The following is a 20,119-nucleotide window of genomic DNA, read 5'->3' on the forward strand; positions in this document are numbered from 1 at the left end:
CTATTAATGACAGGGATATGTTCTGAGAAATGCATCATTAGACTATGTCATCATTGTGCACACATCATAGAGCGTACTTATACAAACCTAAATGATTAGAGCCTACAACATACCTGCACTATGTGGTATATAGCATATTGCTCCCAGGCTACAAACCTGTAGAGTACGTGACTATATTGAATACAGTAGACAACTGTAACACAATAAGTATTTGTGTATCTAAATATGTCTAAACATAGAAAAGGTACAGTAAAAATGTGGTATTACAATATTGATAAGACAACCATTGTGTATGTAGTCACTGACTAAAGTATCATTATGCACTGTATGACTGCATCTTAATCACTAAGTAGGATTCTACACAGTTGACTGTATTCTCCTTTTTCTTTTTATTTTTTTCCTGAGACGGAGTCTCACAGAGTACAGTGGCACAATCTCAGCATACTGCATCCTCCGCCTCCCGGGTTCAAGTGATTCTCCTGCCTCAGCCTCCCAAGTAGCTGGGATTACAGGTGTGTGCCACCACGCCCAGCTAATTTTAATATTTTTAGTAGAGATGGGGTTTCACTATGTATGTTGACCAGGCTGGTCTCAAACTCCAGACCTCAGGTGATCTGCCTGCCTCGGCCTCCCAAAGTGCTGAGATTACAGGTGTGAGCCATTGCGCCCAGCTGACTGCATTCTCTTCTTGTAACACTTTATTCTCATGACTCTTTGGATAAGTTTCTGGTCTTCATTCTAAGTCACTGGCTGCTTGTTCACAATACCTTTTGTTGGCATTCTAAGATTCAGAGATGATGGACTGCCGTTCTCCACACACCAGCCAGAGTGATCTTCTTTAAACGTTATGTTTGATCATATTATTCTGCTTAAAACTTCTAATATCTTCATTGGGGAAAAAAACAGGCTTTCCAACAAATGGTGCTGGAACAACCGAATATATCCATGCAAAAGAAGTAAGTTGGACCTCTACCCCATACCATATATAAAAATTACCTCAAAATGGCAGGGCGTGGTGGCTCACGCCTGTAATCCCAGGACTTTGGGAGGCCGAGGCGGGTGGATCACGAGGTCAGGAGATTGAGACCATCCTGGCTAACACAGTGAAAACCCAACTCTAATAAAAATACAAAAAATTAGCCGGGCATGGTGGTGGGCACCTGTAGTCCCAGCTACTCAGGAGGATGAGACAGGAGAATGGCATGAACCCAGGAGGCAGAGCTTGCAGTGAGCCGAGATAGCGCCACTGCACTCCAGCCTGGGCGACAGAGCAAGACTCCATCTCAAAAAAAAAAAAAAATTACCTCAAAACAGATCAAGACCTAAATCCAACAGCTGAACTATAAAAACTCTTAGAAGAAAACATAGGGGTCATCTTCAAATCTTGGATTTGACAACTGTTTCTTAAACATGTCACCAAAGCACAAACAACAAAAGAAAAAACAGGTAAATGGGACATGAAAATTAAAAACTTGTATTTCAGCGAACAATACAAGGTGGAAAGACAACCCACAGAATGGAAGAAACTATTTGCAAACTTGTGTATCTGATATGGGACTTGTGTATGCAGAATATACAAATAACTTACAACTCAACAATAAAAGGACAAATGACCAAACTTAAAAATCAGCAAAAGATCTAAACAGGCATTTATCCAAAGAAGATACACAAATGGCCAATAAACACTTAAGATGCTCAACATCCTTAGTCATTAGTGAAATGCAAATAAAAACCATAATGAGATACCAACCTAGCTCCCCACCACCACAGGATGGCTATGACCCAAACGACAATATACGTTAGCGAGGATGTAGAGAAATTGGGACCCTTATACCCTGTTGGTGACAATGTAAAATGATGCAGCCATGTTAGAAAACAGTCAGGTAGTTCCTCAAAATGTTCAACATGGAGGTACCATATGATCCAACAATTCTAGGTATATAACCAAAAGAAATGAAAACTTGTACGTCCACACAAAAACGTAGATGCGAATGTTCACAGCAACATTATTCATAATAGCCAAAAAGTAGAACAACTGAAAGGTCCATTACTAATGAACGGATAAATAAAATGTGGTATATCCATACAATGGAGTATTATTCAGCCACTAAAAAAAGAATGAAGTACAGATTCATGTACAACACAGACAGACCCTGATAACCTCATGCTAAGTGAAAGAAACTAGTCACAAAAGACCATATATTATATGATTCCATCTATTTGAAAAGTCCACATAAAGAAATTTTATACAGACAAAGTTGATCAGTGGTTTCCCTGGCCAGGGGATTGGGAGGATAAAGAGTGACAGGTATGGGGTTTCCTTGTAGGGGAGATAAAAATGTTCTAAAATGGTAACGATGGTTGTACAAATTTGTGAATATACTAAAAACTATTAAATTGTTTTAAATGGGTATATTGTATGGTATGTGAATTATGTATAAAAAAGTCATTATAAAACAAGCTGAAAATATGACTAGGCTTTCCAAAAAAATAAAAGTAAAAACAGAAAACTTCCAATAAAAACTCATTATAACCAGAATCAATTCCAAACTCTTTATTCTGGGGATTACAAAGCCTTATAGTAGTTTAAACCTTTCTCCAGCCCCTCTCATTTTGAGGTACTCTTTTCCCTAATCACTAGAAACCATTTTTAAATTCGTAAGTTTGTTCCTACTAAGAGCTTCTGCAAGATCTGTTCCCACTACCTGCATATGACTGGATTCTCAAAATCTTTTCATATCTTAAATGCACTTAGCATGTTCACATATCTGCCATCTATTCATTTATCCATCAATCCAAATATTAACTGAATGTCTACTATAGGTTGGGCATTATGCAAGAATATACACAGAACATGGGTTTGGGGTCAGGCTTAAGTTTATCCTCAGGTTCTACCCCTCCCAGCTTAGTGACCTTGAATGTACTTAGCTTCCTTGGACCTTAGTAGTTGTTGTTGTTGTTTTCACTTATAAACAATAAGGAGGGATAATGAACAATAAGAAATATTTTCCATAAAAATATGCAAAGCTGCAATAATGTCACCGTGAGACTCAAAATTTCATTCTATGTTTTTAAGATGTCCTAACAATGCTCTAAGTCAAGACCATCTTTGCAGACAGATGCTCTATGGTATTAAGAGCTCTCAAGTTAATATTTATCTGTGCTTGCGCAGTACTCAAAGCTGCTTCACAAGGAAAACCCTGGCTTTGCCTGTAGCCTATTTCTATGTAAGTAAAATAAAATGGTTTTTAGCTAAGTGAAAGACTTGGACTTTTTAATCTTAAGAAAATCACAGCCTGGCCAGGGGCGGTGGCTCACGCCTGTAATCCCAGCACTTTGGGAGGCCGAGGTGGGCGGATCACAAGGTCAGGAGATCGAGACCATACTGGCTAACACGGTGAAACCCTGTCTCTACTAAAAATACAAAAAATTAGCTGGGTGTGGTGACAGGCACCTGTAGTCCCAGCTACTCAGGAGGCTGAGGCAGGAGACTGGCATGAACTCAGGAGGCAGAGCTTGCAGTGAGCCGAGATAGCGCCACTGCACTCCAGCCTGGGTGACAGAGCGAGACTCCGTCTCAAAAAAAAAAAAAAAAACGAAACAAAAAAGAAAAAAAAATCACAGCCCTGTCACTTGCTCATTTCATCTCAAAATATATAGATCTGCCCTTGAAAATAAGACAATATCCCATTCTTTCATTCTACCAGTATTATTAAGTACTACACACTAGACATTATTCCAGGCACAAGAGATAAAGCTGTAAATGAAATAAAAATTCCTGCCTATTGAAGATAAACACATAAATAAAACATTATGGAATGTCAGAGAATTATTAAGTGTTAAGGAAACAGAAAGCAGAGCAAGAAAAGAGATTAAGCCTTCTCAGAGAAAATACCAAATGACAGATCCTGCCACTACTATGGGAGGGTGTGAAGGCACTAGGGGCCCTAGACTGGGAGGCTTCAGGAGTGGTGACTGGGCCAGGGTTGCTGCTGAGGCCTAGGAGCTCAAGGAGGCAAGGACAAGGACAAGGAATAGCTCCCTGTCACCAAGGTGGGTTACCTGATCAAAGACACGACAAGTTCCTGGAGGAAATCTCTCTCTTCTCCCCGCCCATCAAGGAGTCTGAGATTGTTCACTTTTTCCTAAGGATGTCCTCAAAGATGAGGTTTTGAAGATTATGCCCATGCAAAAAGAGACCTATGCTGGCCAGTGGACCAGGTTCAAGGGATTTGTCACAGTCAGGGACAAGAGTCACATCAGTCTGTGTGTTAGGTATTCCAAGGAAGTAGTCCCTGCCATCTGCAGGGCCACCATTCACTGGCCAACCTCTCCATTTCCCATGTGCAGTGAAGCTACCTGGGGAACAAGATCATTAAGACCCACAGTCCCTTGCCAGGTAACCACTGCAGCTCTGTGCTAGTGGCCTCATCCCAGTCCCTAGAAGCACCGCCCGCCCCTGTGCCCAAAAGCTGCTGCTGATGGCCCCTATCAATGACTGCTACACCTCCACCAGGAGCTACACTGCTACCCTAGGCACCTTTGCCAAGGTCACCTTTAATACTATCTTCAAGACCTATAGCTATCTCATCCCCAACACCTCAAGAAAGACAACATGTTCAATGAGTCTCCCTATCAGGAATTCACTGACCATCTTGCAAGACCCATACTGGAGTCTCCATGAAGAAGACCCAGGCTCCAGCTGTGGCTGCTATGTAGTGCTTTTATACAAGAAAAATATAGTGAATTAACTAGGACTCTGAAAAGGGAGAGGGTCCAGCCTGGGCAACATGGTAAATAGCATAGTAAGATCTAGACTTACCCCACTAAAATGTAAGCTTTTGCAGGCAGGGCTCCTATCTGTCCGATTTATGCTTATATTCCTACCACCAACACCTGGCAAATACATACTCAACAAACATTTATTGACTAAATAACTTTGGTTGCTTACTGTTCGTATTTCACTTCTCATCTTAAACATCACCTCTATAGAGACGACCTCCCTGATCATTCTATCTAGATCAGTTCCTCCCTTATCCTTACCCCATTCTCCATCACTTTATCCTATTCACCTTGCTAGCATTTATCACAATTTGTGATATATTTATTTACTTGTTTGCTCCTGTCCCTATGGGTGTGAGCTCTGACAGGGCAGGTGTCAGGCTGTCTACTTTTGGGGAAAAAAAAAAAAAATCCTTGAATGAAGACAAACATAATTTAAGTTCATGGTATTTTGGGTATAGACAAATTGTTTATCTCTAAAGAAATCCAGGTCTTCTTAAAATAAAATGCAACATGAGAAATTTGACATCCTAATTTATAAGGTAAGGAATAACTTCATTATGTTACCAAAAAACACAGAGTTATGAAATTTGGGGTCTCTGCCTTGCAGAGCAGATTGATATGCCTCTGGCCTGTACTGGTTTTGTCAGTGCCCAGACCAAAAATAACTGTCACAATAACAGCCAGAGTACACAGCTTCCCCAACCCCAAGTGTGGTACTAACAATTAAGGAAATATACCTTTTTAATTCCTAGAAACATATCACTTCTTTTTTATAATGTCAGTGGGAAAAGTAGGATTTCACAGCAATTATTGGCTGTCTATTTATTACTTTAAGTAAGGAAAATTCTATTCTCATTGTCTTGTAATTTCAGAAACTTGATCTTACTAAGTAGACTGTCAGGGAATAATTTTTTAATGGCAGAGGATAAGAGTAGTTTTGAAAGCAGGTTTAGAAACCTGTATTATGGTGACATAAAAAGATACTGTGAACACGTACAATGTTTAATTGTCCCTTCAGATAATTAACACCTTCTTTTGCTTATTGGATTTGACCTGCTGGACTGGATTAGACTTGGGCATATGTGTGTATGCAAACCTAAAAATAATGTCACCAATAAACAAGCAGCTGTGGCTATTTTTAGCCCTGGGCAAAGATCATCAGTAAGCCTAGAAATAGTGAGGCAAGGACCCTGTTCCCTGATTTGAAATAAACTATTGATTGCCTTAACAACTGGTGGGGGATGGTATAATCAGAGTCCGGGTAGGACCCAGGACAAGACCCAGGAAAAGGATACTTTAAAATCAAGGAGCTAGGTCATTCTGCGGGGTAGATACAGTCATGTTGAAAAGTATAAAAGTTTGAAATACATAAATGAAAATGGGATCTAGAATGTTAAAAAAAAATTGACCAGGCGCAGTGGCTCACACCTGTAATCCCAGCACTTTGGGAGGCCAAGGCGGGCGGATCACGAGGTCAGGAGATCGAGACCATCCTGGCTAACACAGTGAAATCCCGTCTCTACTAAAAATACAAAAAAAATTAGCCGGGTGTGTTGGTGGGCACCTATAGTCCCAGCTACTTGGGAGGCTGAGGCAGGAGAATGCCGTGAACCTGGGAGGTAGAGCTTGCAGTGAGCCGAGATAGTGCCACTGCACTCCAGCATGGGCGACAGAGCGAGACTCCACCTCAAAAAAAAAAAAAAAAAAACCAAAAAAACAAAAAAACAGAAATACAGTGACAGAAAGCACAGTGGCTGCCTGGGGACCAGGGGTAGCAGGGAAGAAGGGATTACAAAAGATCACAAAGAGGCTTGAGGAAACTTTTGAGGTGACAAATATGTTCATTATCTTGACTGGTGATTGTTTTACAGGTTTATACGTATGTCAAAACTTAACAAATTTTACACTTTATGCGCACTTATTCTATATCAGTTAGATTATACCTCAATAAAGCTGTTTTCTCAAAAGGAGTAACAGATTTCACAGGGTCCTTTTTAGTAATTAATGGGTTAATATACATAATACACATAAAACACATAATATTTGCTGGAAAATATTGCCATTATAATTCTAAATTCTATGATTCAGACAAATACAAATTCAAAGGTTTGTACTTCTTCAGGCAAACCTAACACAAACTAATAAAAATAATGCCCATAAAAAGTTAAAAACATATTAAAGAAAACAAACATTTTCGCAATGCATTTCACTAAAAACTTTGCATATATTATTTCATGTAATCCTTATAACAATCCATTGAGACAGGTGTTACTATCTCCCTTTACATATGAAGATAAAAAGCCTAATAATGAGTATAAAACTTGCCTCAGTTCACACGGTAAGTAGAAAAGATTATTAGATCTCATGGACTTAAGTCCATGCAATGGATTTTACTGCACAAAAAGGTCACCTGACTGCCTGCTTTAAAAACAAAAGTCTCACAGAATCTAAACCTGTGACAAAAAAGAATTTCACTGTGAAACCTTAAGGAACCTGGCATTCTGCTACATAAAGTAAATTAGCATCACTTACCATATCTGTAGCTTGATCTTCTTTCCTTGTAATTCAACTGTTTTGATCTTGAAGTCTATTCCTACAATGCAGAAAAAAAGGTAAACTGTAACTGTGGCTTTACATTTGGCTATACTAAAATTAATCACAGTAAAAACGCTCACACCTTTTAAACTTGTCTGTGTTTGTTTCATTCCAGATATTCACCAAGTATGCAACACTGAGCAAATGTATCCAATTTTAAACCTGAGTAATACAAGATCCAGGATAGGAGGAAAAATAGATACAGAAAAGACCAAGTTTTGGGCTGGGCATGGTGGCTCATGCCTCTAATCCCAGCACTTTTGAGAGGCTGAGGTGGGCAGATGGTGTAAGCCCAGGCGTTCGAGACCAGCCTGGGCACACGGTGAAACCCTGTTTCTACTAAAAATACAAAAATACTAAAAACACAAAAAATTAGCCAGGCATAGTGGCACACAACTGTAGTCCCAGCTGCTCAGGAGGCTGAGGTGGAAGAATCCCTTGAACCCAAGAGGCAGAGGTTGCAGTGAGCCTTTAATTGTGCCACTGCACTTGAGCCTGGGCAACAGAAGAAGACCATGTCTCAAAAAAAAAAAAAGAAAGAAAAAGAAAAAAGAAAGAAAAAGAAGAAAAAGTGAGTTTTTACAAATTAGGATATAAGAAAGTAAAATTTAAAATATCTAATATTCTAACACATACGAATAAAAAGGTTCCTACTGGGGGAAAAATATTGCCTTCGCTAAATTGCAGAACAAAGGAAAACTACCAAGGATAGAGGGTCATTTCATAATGATAAAGCAGTCTATTCTTTAGGAAGGGATAAAAATACAAATGTTTAGCATGAAGCAAAAATTAATAGAACTGCGAAGAGAAATACATAAACCTACAATTATAGTTGGAGACTTCAACATCCTTTCCCTCAAAACCAGATTTCTTTAAGTAGACAATCAATAATGATACAGAAGACTTAAACCACACTATATTAACCCATTTGACATAACTGACGTATACAGAAATCTCCATCTAACAGCAACAGAATACATACCATTTTCAAGTGCAGACTGAGTACGTATCAACAGAAAACATAAGGGTCGTAAAAGAAGTTTCAACACATTTAACAGTATTGAAGTTGCCAGGCACGGCGGCTCACGCCTGTAATCCCAGCACTTTGGGAGGCCAAGGCAGGCGGATCACCTGAGGTCAGGAGTTCGAGACCAGTCTGGCTAATGTGGTGAAACCCCGTCTCTATTAAAAACACAAAAATACCATGCCCAGGTGTGGCAGGGCATGCTTGCAATCCCAGCTACTCGGGAGGCTGACGCAGAAGATCACCTGAACCCGGGAGGCGGAGGATGCAGTGAGCTGAGATCGCGCCACTGCACTCCAGCCTGGGCGACAGAGTGAGACTCCGTCTCAAAAACAAAGAAAAGAGTATTGAGGTCATACAAAGTATGTTTTCGTTTTCTGGTTTTTTGTTTGTTTGTTTGTTTTGAGACAAGGTCTTGCTCTGTCACCCAGGCTAGAGTGCAGTGGCATGATCTCAGCTCACTGTAACCTCCACTTCCCGGCTTAAGTGATCCTCTTACCTCAGCCTTCCAAGTAACTGAGACCACAGGCGCGAGCCACCATGTCTAGCTAAGCTTTGTATCTTTTTGTGGCACGGGGTCTTGCCATGTTGCCCAGGCTGGTCTCGAACGCTCAAAGTGACCCACCGGCCTTGGCCTCCCAAAGTGCTAGGATTACAGGCGTGAGCCACCGCACCCAGCCCAAAGTATGTTTTCTGTCTGCAACAAAACTGAACTGGAAATCAATAACAGAAACACATCTGGGAAAACTCCCAAATATTTGGAAATTCATGGCCAAAAAAGAAATTATAGTGAAAATTAGAAAATTTCTGAAATGAATTAAAATGAGAATATCAAAATTTGTAGGATACAGCTAAAGCAATGTTTCAGAGAGAAATTCATAGTATTATATTAGTATTCATAGTTCACATTAGGAAATAAAACTGTAACAAAATTCAAGCATTGTTTCAGAAGGGGTCAAATACCAAAAGAACAGGTTAAGTCAGTAATTCTTAAAGTATGTTCCAAAGATCAAAAAAGCCAAGTTTTCAAAAGTAGTTCCCTATAGGGCTTAACTTGACAGAGTAGAAAAGAAGTTACTAGAGAAAGAAAAAGGTACCTTCAAAACAAAGTCAATCCAGAAAAAGGCATAAGCCGCAAACTAAACATTACTAGAAGATCCATCCATCCATCCATCCATCCATCCATCCATCCATCCATCCATCCACCCATCCACCCATCCACCCACCCACCCACCCACTATGGCAAAGATGCTACAAAAATACTCTAAAGTTCTGGCATACATCCTTACACTTTCTACATGAGAACTCTGAAGCTGCTCTGTGACTGTATCATGTTATGAATGACAGCAATAGTCCATTTGACTTGAAGGCAATAAGTGGAGTAAAAAGACAGTAAAAAGCAAAGTGAAAGACAGGGCTAACATCTGTTTATAAAAGGAATATTAAGTAAATTTGCAGACAAATTTGAGTTATTCAATCCCAGCAATAGAGCAGTCCCAATAAACTGAAACTTATTTCACTACAAAACATCCAGAAATGTTTCATATATCAAGCACACTGGCAATAAATTTCTCCAAGAGAAATTGCTGTACACCAGAAATAGGCATTACTTGAACTTCGGCAGTGGCAGGGCTGTGAGAACAAAACCAAAGAGCTTGCTTTCTGTTCTGTTTTGTTTTTTGGAGACAGGCTGTCGCTCTGTCACCGAGGATGGAGTGCAGTGTCAGTCATGGCTCACTGCAGCCTCGACCTCCTGGGCTCAGGTGATCCTCCCACCTCAGCCTCCTGAGTAGCTGGGACTACAGGTATGTGCCACCCTGCCCAGCTAATTCTTGTATTTTTTGTAGAAACGACGTCCCAATATGTTGCCCAGGCTGGTGCTCCAACTCCTGGGCTCAAGTGATCCTCTTGCCACAGACTCCCAAGATGTCAGGATTACGGGCGTGAGCCACTGCGTCCAACCTGAGCTTGCTTTTTTTTTTGAGACGGAGTCTCGCTCTGTCGCCCAGGCTGGAGTGCAATTGCGCTATCTCAGCTCACTGCAGGCTCCGCCTCCCGGGTTCATGCCATTCTCCTGCCTCAGCCTCCCGACTAGCTGGAGCTACAGGCATCTGCCACCATGCCTGGCTAATTTTTTGTATTTTTAGTAGAGATGGGGTTTCACTGTGTTAGCCAGGATGGTCTCGATCTCCTGATCTCGTGATCCGCCCACCTCGGCCTCCTAAAGTGCTAGGATTATAGGCGTGAGCCACCGCGCCCGGCCTGAGCTTGCATTTTTAACAGCCATACTGAGAACACGATGAAAGGTCTAGGTCTGGAGGCTTTAAGTAATTGGAACCAATACACTCTTTGCCTGAAACCCAGAAAGGACTACAATCTTAGTGAGAGTTGCCTAGGGAAAAAAACAAAACACAACTATTCACTGGCAAAGGGCGATCATAAGGAAGTTTCTGATACCAGGCCTCATGGTTCAGATTTGACAATCCGAATACATAAAAAATGATCCTTGGCTATTAACAGCAAACGTAAAAATTGTCTGAAGGTACAAATCCTTTCTTCAGACCCTACAGGATTCCCACAAATAAAACTCTATTTAATACTAGCTCATTAAATTAAGAAACATTAAATGCCACATAAAACTTACCATTTTGAGTAAGTTAACAAAGACAACCGAACCCCCAAATTTTCAAATGCAATAATTACTTAACATCATTAAAATTACTAAGGGGGGCCGGGCACAGTGGCTCATGCCCGTTATCCCAGCACCTTGGGTGGCTGAGGCGGGGGTATCACTTTAAGTCAAGAGTTCAAGACTAGCCTGGCCAACGTGGTGAAACTCCGTCTCTACTAAAAATACAAAAATTAGCCAGGCATGGTAGCATGTGCCTGTAATCCCAGCTACTCGGGAGGCTGAGGCATGAGAATTGCTTGAACCCGGGAGGCGCAGGCTGCAGTGAGCCAAGACCGCACCACTGCACTCCAGCCTGGGCAACAGTGCAAAGCTATGTCTCAAAAAAATACATAATAAATAAATACGGCCCGGTGCGGTGGCTCACGCCTGTAATCCCAGCACGTTCACAGGCTGAGGCGGGAGGGTCACCTGAGGTCAGGAGTTTGAGACCAGCCTAGCCAACATGGTGAAACCCCATCTCTACTAAAAATATAAAAATTAGCCGGGTGTGGTGGTGGGCGCCTGTAATCCCAGCTACTTGGGAGGCTGAGATAGGGGAATTGCTTGAACCCGGGAGGTGGAGGTTGCAGTGAGTCAAGACCGTGCCACTGCACTCCAGACTGGGTGACAAGAATGAAACTCTGTCTCAAAAACATAAAAGGAAGTCAAAAAATGAGATGAAATGAAATGAAATAGATAAAATAAGGGGGCTTTTTTTTTAAGTAAGGAAAAAGGCTGGGTGTGGTGGCTCATGCCTATAATCCTAGCACTTTGGCATGCCAAGGTAAGAGGATCGCTTGAGTCCAGGAGTTTAAGACCAGCCTGAGCAACAAGGCAAAACCTCATCTCTACAAAAAAATTAGCCAGGCATGGTGGTGCACACCTGTAGTCCCAGCTACTTGGGAGGCTGTGGTGGGAGGATCACCTGAGTCCAGGAGGTTGAGGCTGCAGTGAGCTGTGATCATGCCACTGCACTCCAGCCTGAGCAACATAGTTAACACCCCACACCTCAAAATAAATAAAATAATAAACATGAGAAAAACAAAAACAAGGTAGTAAATTTTTCATAAAGCTTGACTTTAAAAGATGTCCTTTTATTGAGATTACAGCCAGAGTAAGTTTTTGAAAATGACAAGTTGATTTGTTTTCTCTATGCTTTCAGGATAAAATTGTGAAAATGCCTCTTAGTATCAAAGTCTTCAGTCTACATGACATCCCTGATCATCATGTTTTCTCATGTCTCTCGTTTAGCATATGCTACTTCCTAAATCCTCTCCTCATCCCAGTTTTCTTTTCCTGGTAAACTTCATTTATCTTTCGAGATTCAGTTTTGCTCCTGTGGAACAAACACAAAAGAGGTATCTATGCAAGCCTCAACTGATAGTGAACATTTAATTAAGCAATCTAAATACATAAACAGACCTAAAGGTAAATCGAACTTCAGAAGAAAATATGTGCTGCAATCTTAAATACATATATATATGAGATAATTAAAACCTGTTATGTGTTTCTAAAGAATATTGGTTTGATCCATATTGCTGACATTGTCTTTCCATGGCAGATGGATGATAGTATACACCAATAATTAAAACTTCAAATAAAGACTTCATACATTTTTCCAGGGAAAAAATTATTTTTGGTCCAAATATTCTGGGGATCCACGGAAGAAAAAAGAAAACAAAGTCCTTGCCCATAAACTTCTGCAAAGAGGTCCTGGGGTAGGGAAATGCGCACCATATAAAAGGAAGAAACAATATCATTCAGTGAGTTTCCTGCCCATACCTTAGCTCTACTCTGCATCTCATTTTTCATAACTAACCTCTCACCAAGAAATGGTTTAACACCAACCTTCAACAAAACCTGTTATCCCTAGAATCTACAATAATGCCCCTATCCCTTCAAACTCTTGGGTTTACCTTATTGCTCCCCTCTTAATTTGAGCCAGTCTGCTTTTTAATCAGTCAAAATCTTTCAGCTTGCCCCATTATGTTTCTCATACACAATCAAAAGAAAAAAGGGTCATTTACCCACCATTTAACCTAACCCTATTTCTACAGTCCATATTGTTTTTCTTTAAGAATTTCTCAGAAAATCATCCTAAAATGACCCGGCTGTCTAGACTAACTCTGAACATGACCAACAACTTCAGCTAGGTATACAATTTATTAATTAATCTTAATGACAAGTGTGACAACTGATACTATTTCAGGAAACTTGCCTGAAGAAAGATGAAATAAGGATACAATCTGAAAGCTCTAAACCCCCTGGGATGGAAACTAGGCATCACTGGAAAATGTCTAAGAATTTGGGCTGTTTTCAGGTACCTACTTAATCTAACTGGTCAAGATAGAAGCCTCATTTTGGACTCCTTGAGTTTCCCTCACATTTCTTCTAGTCAATAATCACAACTACTAGGTTCTATTACTAAACCTTTTAAATTTGGAGGTTAAGGATCCTTCCTCACTGAGTTTCCTCTCCATTTCACTTTTTGTTTTTACCAAACTTCTTCGAAGTTACCTATATGTGCTGTCTCTAGTTTTTTCTCCTCTCACCTCTTGAATCCTTTCCAAACAGGCTTTGTTGTTGTTGTTATTATTAACCACCCCAACACACACACACACACACACACACACACACACACACACACACAGCTCTCACTATGATCAATGATCTCCACGTTCCCAAATCCAATGATCACTCCTAAGTCCGCATCTGATCTTTTTTCTTTTTTTTTTTTTCTGAGACACAGTCTCACTCTTTCATCCAGGCTGGAGTGGAGTGGCACTATCTCAGCTCACTGCAACCTCTGCCTTCCAAGTTCAAGCAATTCTCCTGCCTCAGCCTCCTGAGAAGCTGGGACTACAGGCACGCACCACCACACATGGCTAACTTCTGTATTTTTAGTAAAGTCAGGGTTTCACCATGTTGGCCAGGCTGGTCTCGAACTCCTGACCTCAGGCGATCCACTCACCTTGGCCTCCCAAAGTTCTGGGATTACAGGCATGAGCCACCATGCCCGGTCCTCATCTAATCTTACTAGCTGTAGATGAAGGAATTCTTCACTCTTTTCTGCATGAAAACTCCTGACTCTCCTATCTTTCTAGCCACTCATCAATCTTCATTGCTGGTTTCTCCTCATCTCTCTGACCCCTAAAAATTGAAGTGGACTTCTCTTTTCTATCTTGATGCATTCCCTAGTTTCATGGCTTTAAATTCCACATACACACTGATGATCTCTCACCTCAACTCTCCCCTGAACTCCAAACACAAGATACCCAAACTGCTTATTAGTTATCTCCATATCCCATCTCTTACAAAGACTAAAAGGAAAACTCTTTAAATCCATAAATAAGGCCCTACATATTCTCCCACCTCCCCCTTTCTACCCTGCCCTCAACATTTTCTACATCATCTCACTCTGATCTAGCTAATTGTATTGACTTCCTTTTTGTTGCTCTATGCACAAGACAGCCTGGTTCGCCTCTCACTACCTTTCCATAAAGGTACTATTCCCCTAACCTCTGACTACCTTTCTCATCCATCATGGCTCTTTCCCCTAGCTACCCTAAGTTGCAATATTTCTCTATGTTTCCCACCCATTGTCTATTAACACTTCTAACCTTCTTCCTGACTTTTAAACTTTAACGTGTCCTTATTTCTGTTATTATTCATCTCTCATTGCCAAAATGTGAGACTGAAAAGGGTAGAGATTTTTATCTAATTGAGTTAAATTCCCCACACCTAGAACAATACCTGACATTTAGCAGGCAATCCAAGAAATATCTGTCGAATAAACAGATAAATGATGTTTTCTGGAGAAATTAAAGAGTCCCTGAGAAAAATGCTTTGCCCTTAATTTGAAACATCACTTGACAAGCCCCACCCTTTTCTACTCTGCTTTCCATCAGCTTTTTAGCGCCTCAGGCCAAAGGTTCCAATGAGATATCAGAACTTTTTTTGGGGGGGGGGGGGGGAGAGACAGGGTCTCACTCTTTTGCCCAGGCTTGAATGCGGTGGCACGATCTCAGCTCACTGCAACCTCCACCTCTCAGGTTCAAACCTTTCTTCTGCTACAGTGCCCAGAGCGGCTGGGACTACAGGCCTGTGCCATCACACCCAGTTAACTTTTGTAATTTTAGTAGAGAGGGGGTTTCACTATGTTGGGGAGGCTGGTCTTGAACTCCTGGCCTTATGTGATCCGCCATCCTTGGCCTCCCAAAGTGCTGGGATTACAAACATGAGCCACTGCGTCCGGCCAGATATCAAAACAATTAAGGAAAAAAAAAAGTTAACAGAGGTAGTGTGAGACATAATAAATTAGAAAAGCAAACCAAGAGGTCTGACATCTAACAGAAGTTTGAAAAAGAACAGAGAAAGTGACATATAGAAAATAACAAAAAAAAAAATAGGCAAGAAAACAGAACTAAAAGAATCTACTTCTAAACTGAAAAACCCACCAAGAACCTAGCATAATGAACAATAAGCATAAAACTTACACCAAAGTACATCACAATGAAATTTCAAAATACCAGAAATAGTTTATAAAAGTATGCACAGAAACAAACTAAGCCACCTTAAAAGATCAACTCTCAACTTCTCAATAACACTAAAATCCAGAAGACAAAATGACAGTATCTTTTAAAAATACTTTTAACCTATATCCAGCCAAAACCAAATGAAAGGCATTCCCAGACACGGAAGATCTCAAAATATTTAGCTCCCATGCATCCTTTCTAAGATAGCACTAAGAAATTGCTTTACCAAACCAACAAAGAGGAAGAAATGAAATCCATTCAACAGTGTGAAGTAAAGGATAGACAAAATTGCCTAGAGAGCAACCAGTTCGGAACAGAAAAGTTCCAGGGGGGATGTTTCCTGGGAGTGGGAAGGAGGAAACGGTTATTAGAATTTATATGAAAAACAAAAGGATCTGACAATTCTACATGAGATAAATAAGAGACAGTGCCTTGAAATCTAGGCAAATGTAACAACGAACTGTAAACTACAATAAAAACAAAAAGTTGTCCGAAAAAGAAAATGCAATTATAGTACACTACTTGGCTTAGCAGTTAACCAAAATATTTATTACTAATTGAAATGATTAAGAAAGAGATGCCAGGAATATCTGGTGGTGTAAGAGTATTAAATTCTCATCTTCCATAACAAGAAGAGTGTTTCTAAGACTAGGTTTTTTTAAAGTTTAGAAACATATGACTAGAGAATATGGAGTTGAATAACAGAAGAAAAAGCCTAAAAATGTTTGGGAAAGGTAAGGCACAGGTGCATACAGGGCAAGAATTTGTTGTTGCAGTTGCTGCTTCACTGTCACAGCCCTGAAGTAATAGGACTTCTAAAAATCTGTACCTATTAATAGAAATAAAAATTAGGCTAACAGAGAAGGAGGTATGTTTACAAATGCATTCTCTCCACTGCTTAACCACTTCAATTCAATCCATCACTCTCACTCTCTTTTTTTTTTTTTTTTTTTTTGAGACAGAGTCTCACTCTGTCGCCCAGGCTGGAGTGCAGCAGTGCAATCTCTGCTCACTCCAACCTCCACCTCCTGGGTTCAAGCAATTCTCCTGCCTCAGCCTCCTGAGTAGCTGGGATTACAGGCACCCACCATCATGCCCGGCTAATTTTTGTTTCTAGTAAAGACAGGGTTTCACCATTTTTGGCCAGGCTGGTCTTGAACTCCTGACCTCAAGTGATCCACCCACCTTGGCCTCCCAAAATGCTAGGATTACAGGCATGAGCCATCGTGCCCGGCCTCAATCATCACTCTCTATGAATAAATATATTTCTGAGCATGGCCCCAAGCCACCTCTCCAGTCTTATTCCCTCCAGTTTTTCTCCTGTAGTCACATTCAAACACAACTTTCATAGCGCTAAACTTTTTTCAAGTAAATATCATGGTTTCATTAGTGTGTACTTTCCACCCTCCCCCACCATATATACCCACATGCAAACACCTAAGAAAAACTGAAGATAAGCCGGGTGTGGTGGCTCATGCCTGTAATCCCAGCACTTTGGGAGGCCCAGGTGGGCGGATCACGAGGTCAGGAGTTCGAGACCAGTCTTGCCAACACGGTGAAACCCTGTGTCTACTAAAAATACAAAAATTGGCCGGGTATGGTGGCGGGCGCCTGTAATCCCAGCCACTCAGGAGGCTGAGACAGGATAATCACTTGAGAATCACTTGAACCGGGGAGGCGGAGGTTGCAGTGAGCCGAGATCGCACCACTGCACTCCAGCCTGGGCGACAGAGCAAGATTTGCAAGACTCCATCTTGGGGCGGGGGGGGGGGTGGCAAGTTAAACTAAAGATGAACAGGGTGGAAAAGCTTATAAAATTGAGAGATGAGAGGAAAGTCAATAGCTCAGCTAATAAGAGATGCTAGAAAAACCTACCACCCTCTGAAATTCTATCAGAAGAAATAATCAGACTCTCCTGCAACATTATCATTTGCTAAATTAGCACAGAAATCACAGGGTTTGATCCAAACAGTGATTCCTTTTTTGGTTTTGCTTATGTAAAAACACATTAAAGGAAATCCTCACTTTTTACAGATTCCTAGGGCCCAGCTCAAGAGTATTTCCATTTTTAGCTGCTCAAGAGGAAAACAGTATCAGCCACCATATCTGCCTTAATGATGTTGCAGAAGCACCATCCAGTGGCAAGAGGAGTAACTGCAACCTCTAGCCACTCTAAATATCAGTTTTCCAGAGCTTGGCTTCTGATGACTTATCAATACACAGTAATTAATGCAAGCAGAACCAACCAACCAAATAACCAAACCATCATTTATAGTTAAATGATCAATTTCTGGGGTTTTTAACAAGTGAAAATCAAGTTTTCCACCTACCTGGAAAGGAAATAATCATACACCTATATCGTTTGAATGCCGCTTAGGCATTGGATTTCAAGACCAGGTTCTAGTCTTAGCTTTGTTACTAACAGTATACATTTTGAAAAGGTCATTTTCCAATATGGGTATTTGTTTCTTTATCTGTATGCAGATGTGAAAATGTAGAATGTGAAAGTTTCCTCTAAAGATCCTTTTGTGTAATAATAGTAACAGCGTAGTTAACATTTTACAATGTGCCTGGCACTGTTAGAAGATCTTTGCATGGATTAACTCATTAAAACCTCAGGATAATCCTAGTTCATAGTATTATTTCCTTTCTGCAAATGAGGAACAAAATAAAAAGTAACAGCAGAAAGGCTGGGCGTGGTGGTTCACACCTGTAATCCCAGCATTTTGGGAGACCAAGGTGGGCAGATCACCTGAGGTCAGGAGTTCGAGACCAACCTGGTCAACTGGTGAGACCCCTGTCTCTACTAAAACTACAAAAATTAGCTGGGCATGGTGGCAAGCGCCTGTAATCCCAGCTACCAGGGAGGCTGAGGCAGGAGAATCACTTGAACCCAGAAGGCAGAGGTTGCGGTGAGCCGAGATTGCGCCATTGCACTCCAGCCTGGGCAACGAGAGCGAAAATTCGTCATAATAATAGTAACACCAACAACAGCAGCAGCAGCAGCAGCAGTAACAGCAGTAATACTAATGTTTACTAGGTAATTACTAAGAGTGCTAAGCATTTCACATATACTGTCTCACTATTCATAAAAATCCTGAGAGAGTACCAATATGCCTATTTTATAAAACAGGGAGTTCAAGGTAATTTACTTAAAGTTGCAGGATTAACAGATGGCAGAACCAGTATTCAGTACCATGTCTGATTCATACCATGCATGCTTTTAACCTACACTAAGTTCTGTTCATTTTTATTTTTTGAGGTAAAATTCACAGTAAACTGATCACTTTAAAACGAACAAAAAAAAAGAAAAAAATAAAGTGAACAATTCATAATGTTGTGTAACCTCCACCTCTATCTAGTTGCAAAATGTTTTCATCACCTCAAAACGATCCCATATCCATTCAGCAGCTTCCCATTCTCCCCTCCACTCCAGTCCCTGGAAACCACTAATCTGTATTCTGTCTCAGTGGATTTACCTATTTTGGATACTTCATGAAATAGAAGCAAACAACATGTAAGCTTTTGTGTCTGGCTTCTTTCACTTAGTATGTTTAAGGTCCGTCCGTATTATGCAGCACGTATTAGTATACCGTTTTTATGACTGAATAATACTCCACTGTATGCGTACACCATAATTTGTCTATCCAATCATCTCCTGATGGAAATCTAAATTGTTTCCACCTTTTGGCTTTTATGAATAGAGCTGTTAAATTCCACCTTTTGGCTTTTATGAATAGAGCTGCTATGAATATGCATATACATGTATTTGAGTATCTGTTTTCAATTCTTTTGGGCATACACAACAGGTGGAACTGCTGAGTCACATGGGAAACCTTAGTTTAACTTTTTAAGGAATTGCCATGGTGGCTGTACCATTTTACATTCACATGAGCAACGTATAAGGGCTCCAATTTCTCCACGTCCTCAATCATACTTGTTACTTTCCTTTTGTGTTTTTAAATAGCCATCCTAGTGGGTAGGAAATGATACCTCATTGTGGTTTTTTATGTGCATTTCTTTAATGACTAATGATGTTGAGAACTTTCCATGTGTCTGTTGATCACTTGTACGTCTTTGAACTCCACTCAAGTCCTTTGCCCATTTTTTATGAGACGGAGTTTCGCTCTTGTTGCCCAGGCTGGAGTACAATGGTGTAAGCTCGGCTCACCGCAGCCTCAGCTTCCCAAGTAGCTGGGATTACAGGTGACTGCCACCAGACTCAGTTACTTTTTTTTGTATTTTTAGTAGAGATGAGGTTTTGTCATGTTGGACAGGCTGGTCTTGAACTCCTGGCCTCAGGTGATCCACCCTCCTCAGCCTCCCAAAGTGCTGGGATTACAGGCGTGAGCTACCGCATCGGGCCCCTTTGCCCACTTTTTTTTTTTTTTTTTTTTTTTTGGAGACAGTTTTGCTCTTGTTGCCCAGGCTGGAGTGCAATTGTGTGATCTCAGCTCACCGAAACCTCTGCCTCCTGGGTTCAAGTGATTCTCCTATCTCAGCCTCCCA

At 40.8% G+C, this 20,119-nt stretch overlaps 1 protein-coding gene across 1 annotated transcript in view; it reads right to left on the bottom strand.

The window, feature by feature from the left end:
* RAB10 (RAB10, member RAS oncogene family) overlaps positions 1 to 20,119 on the bottom strand; it is a 103,874-nt gene that overhangs the window by 31,366 nt on the left and 52,389 nt on the right. The window contains exon 2 of the mRNA XM_004028954.5: positions 7,318 to 7,378. Within this exon, the coding sequence (XP_004029003.1) occupies positions 7,318 to 7,378 (61 nt within the window). The remainder of the gene's footprint in view (positions 1 to 7,317; positions 7,379 to 20,119) is intronic.

This window comes from Gorilla gorilla, chromosome 12 (genome assembly GCF_029281585.2).
Source record: "Gorilla gorilla gorilla isolate KB3781 chromosome 12, NHGRI_mGorGor1-v2.1_pri, whole genome shotgun sequence".
In the NCBI taxonomy this organism is placed as follows: Eukaryota; Metazoa; Chordata; class Mammalia; order Primates; family Hominidae; genus Gorilla; species Gorilla gorilla.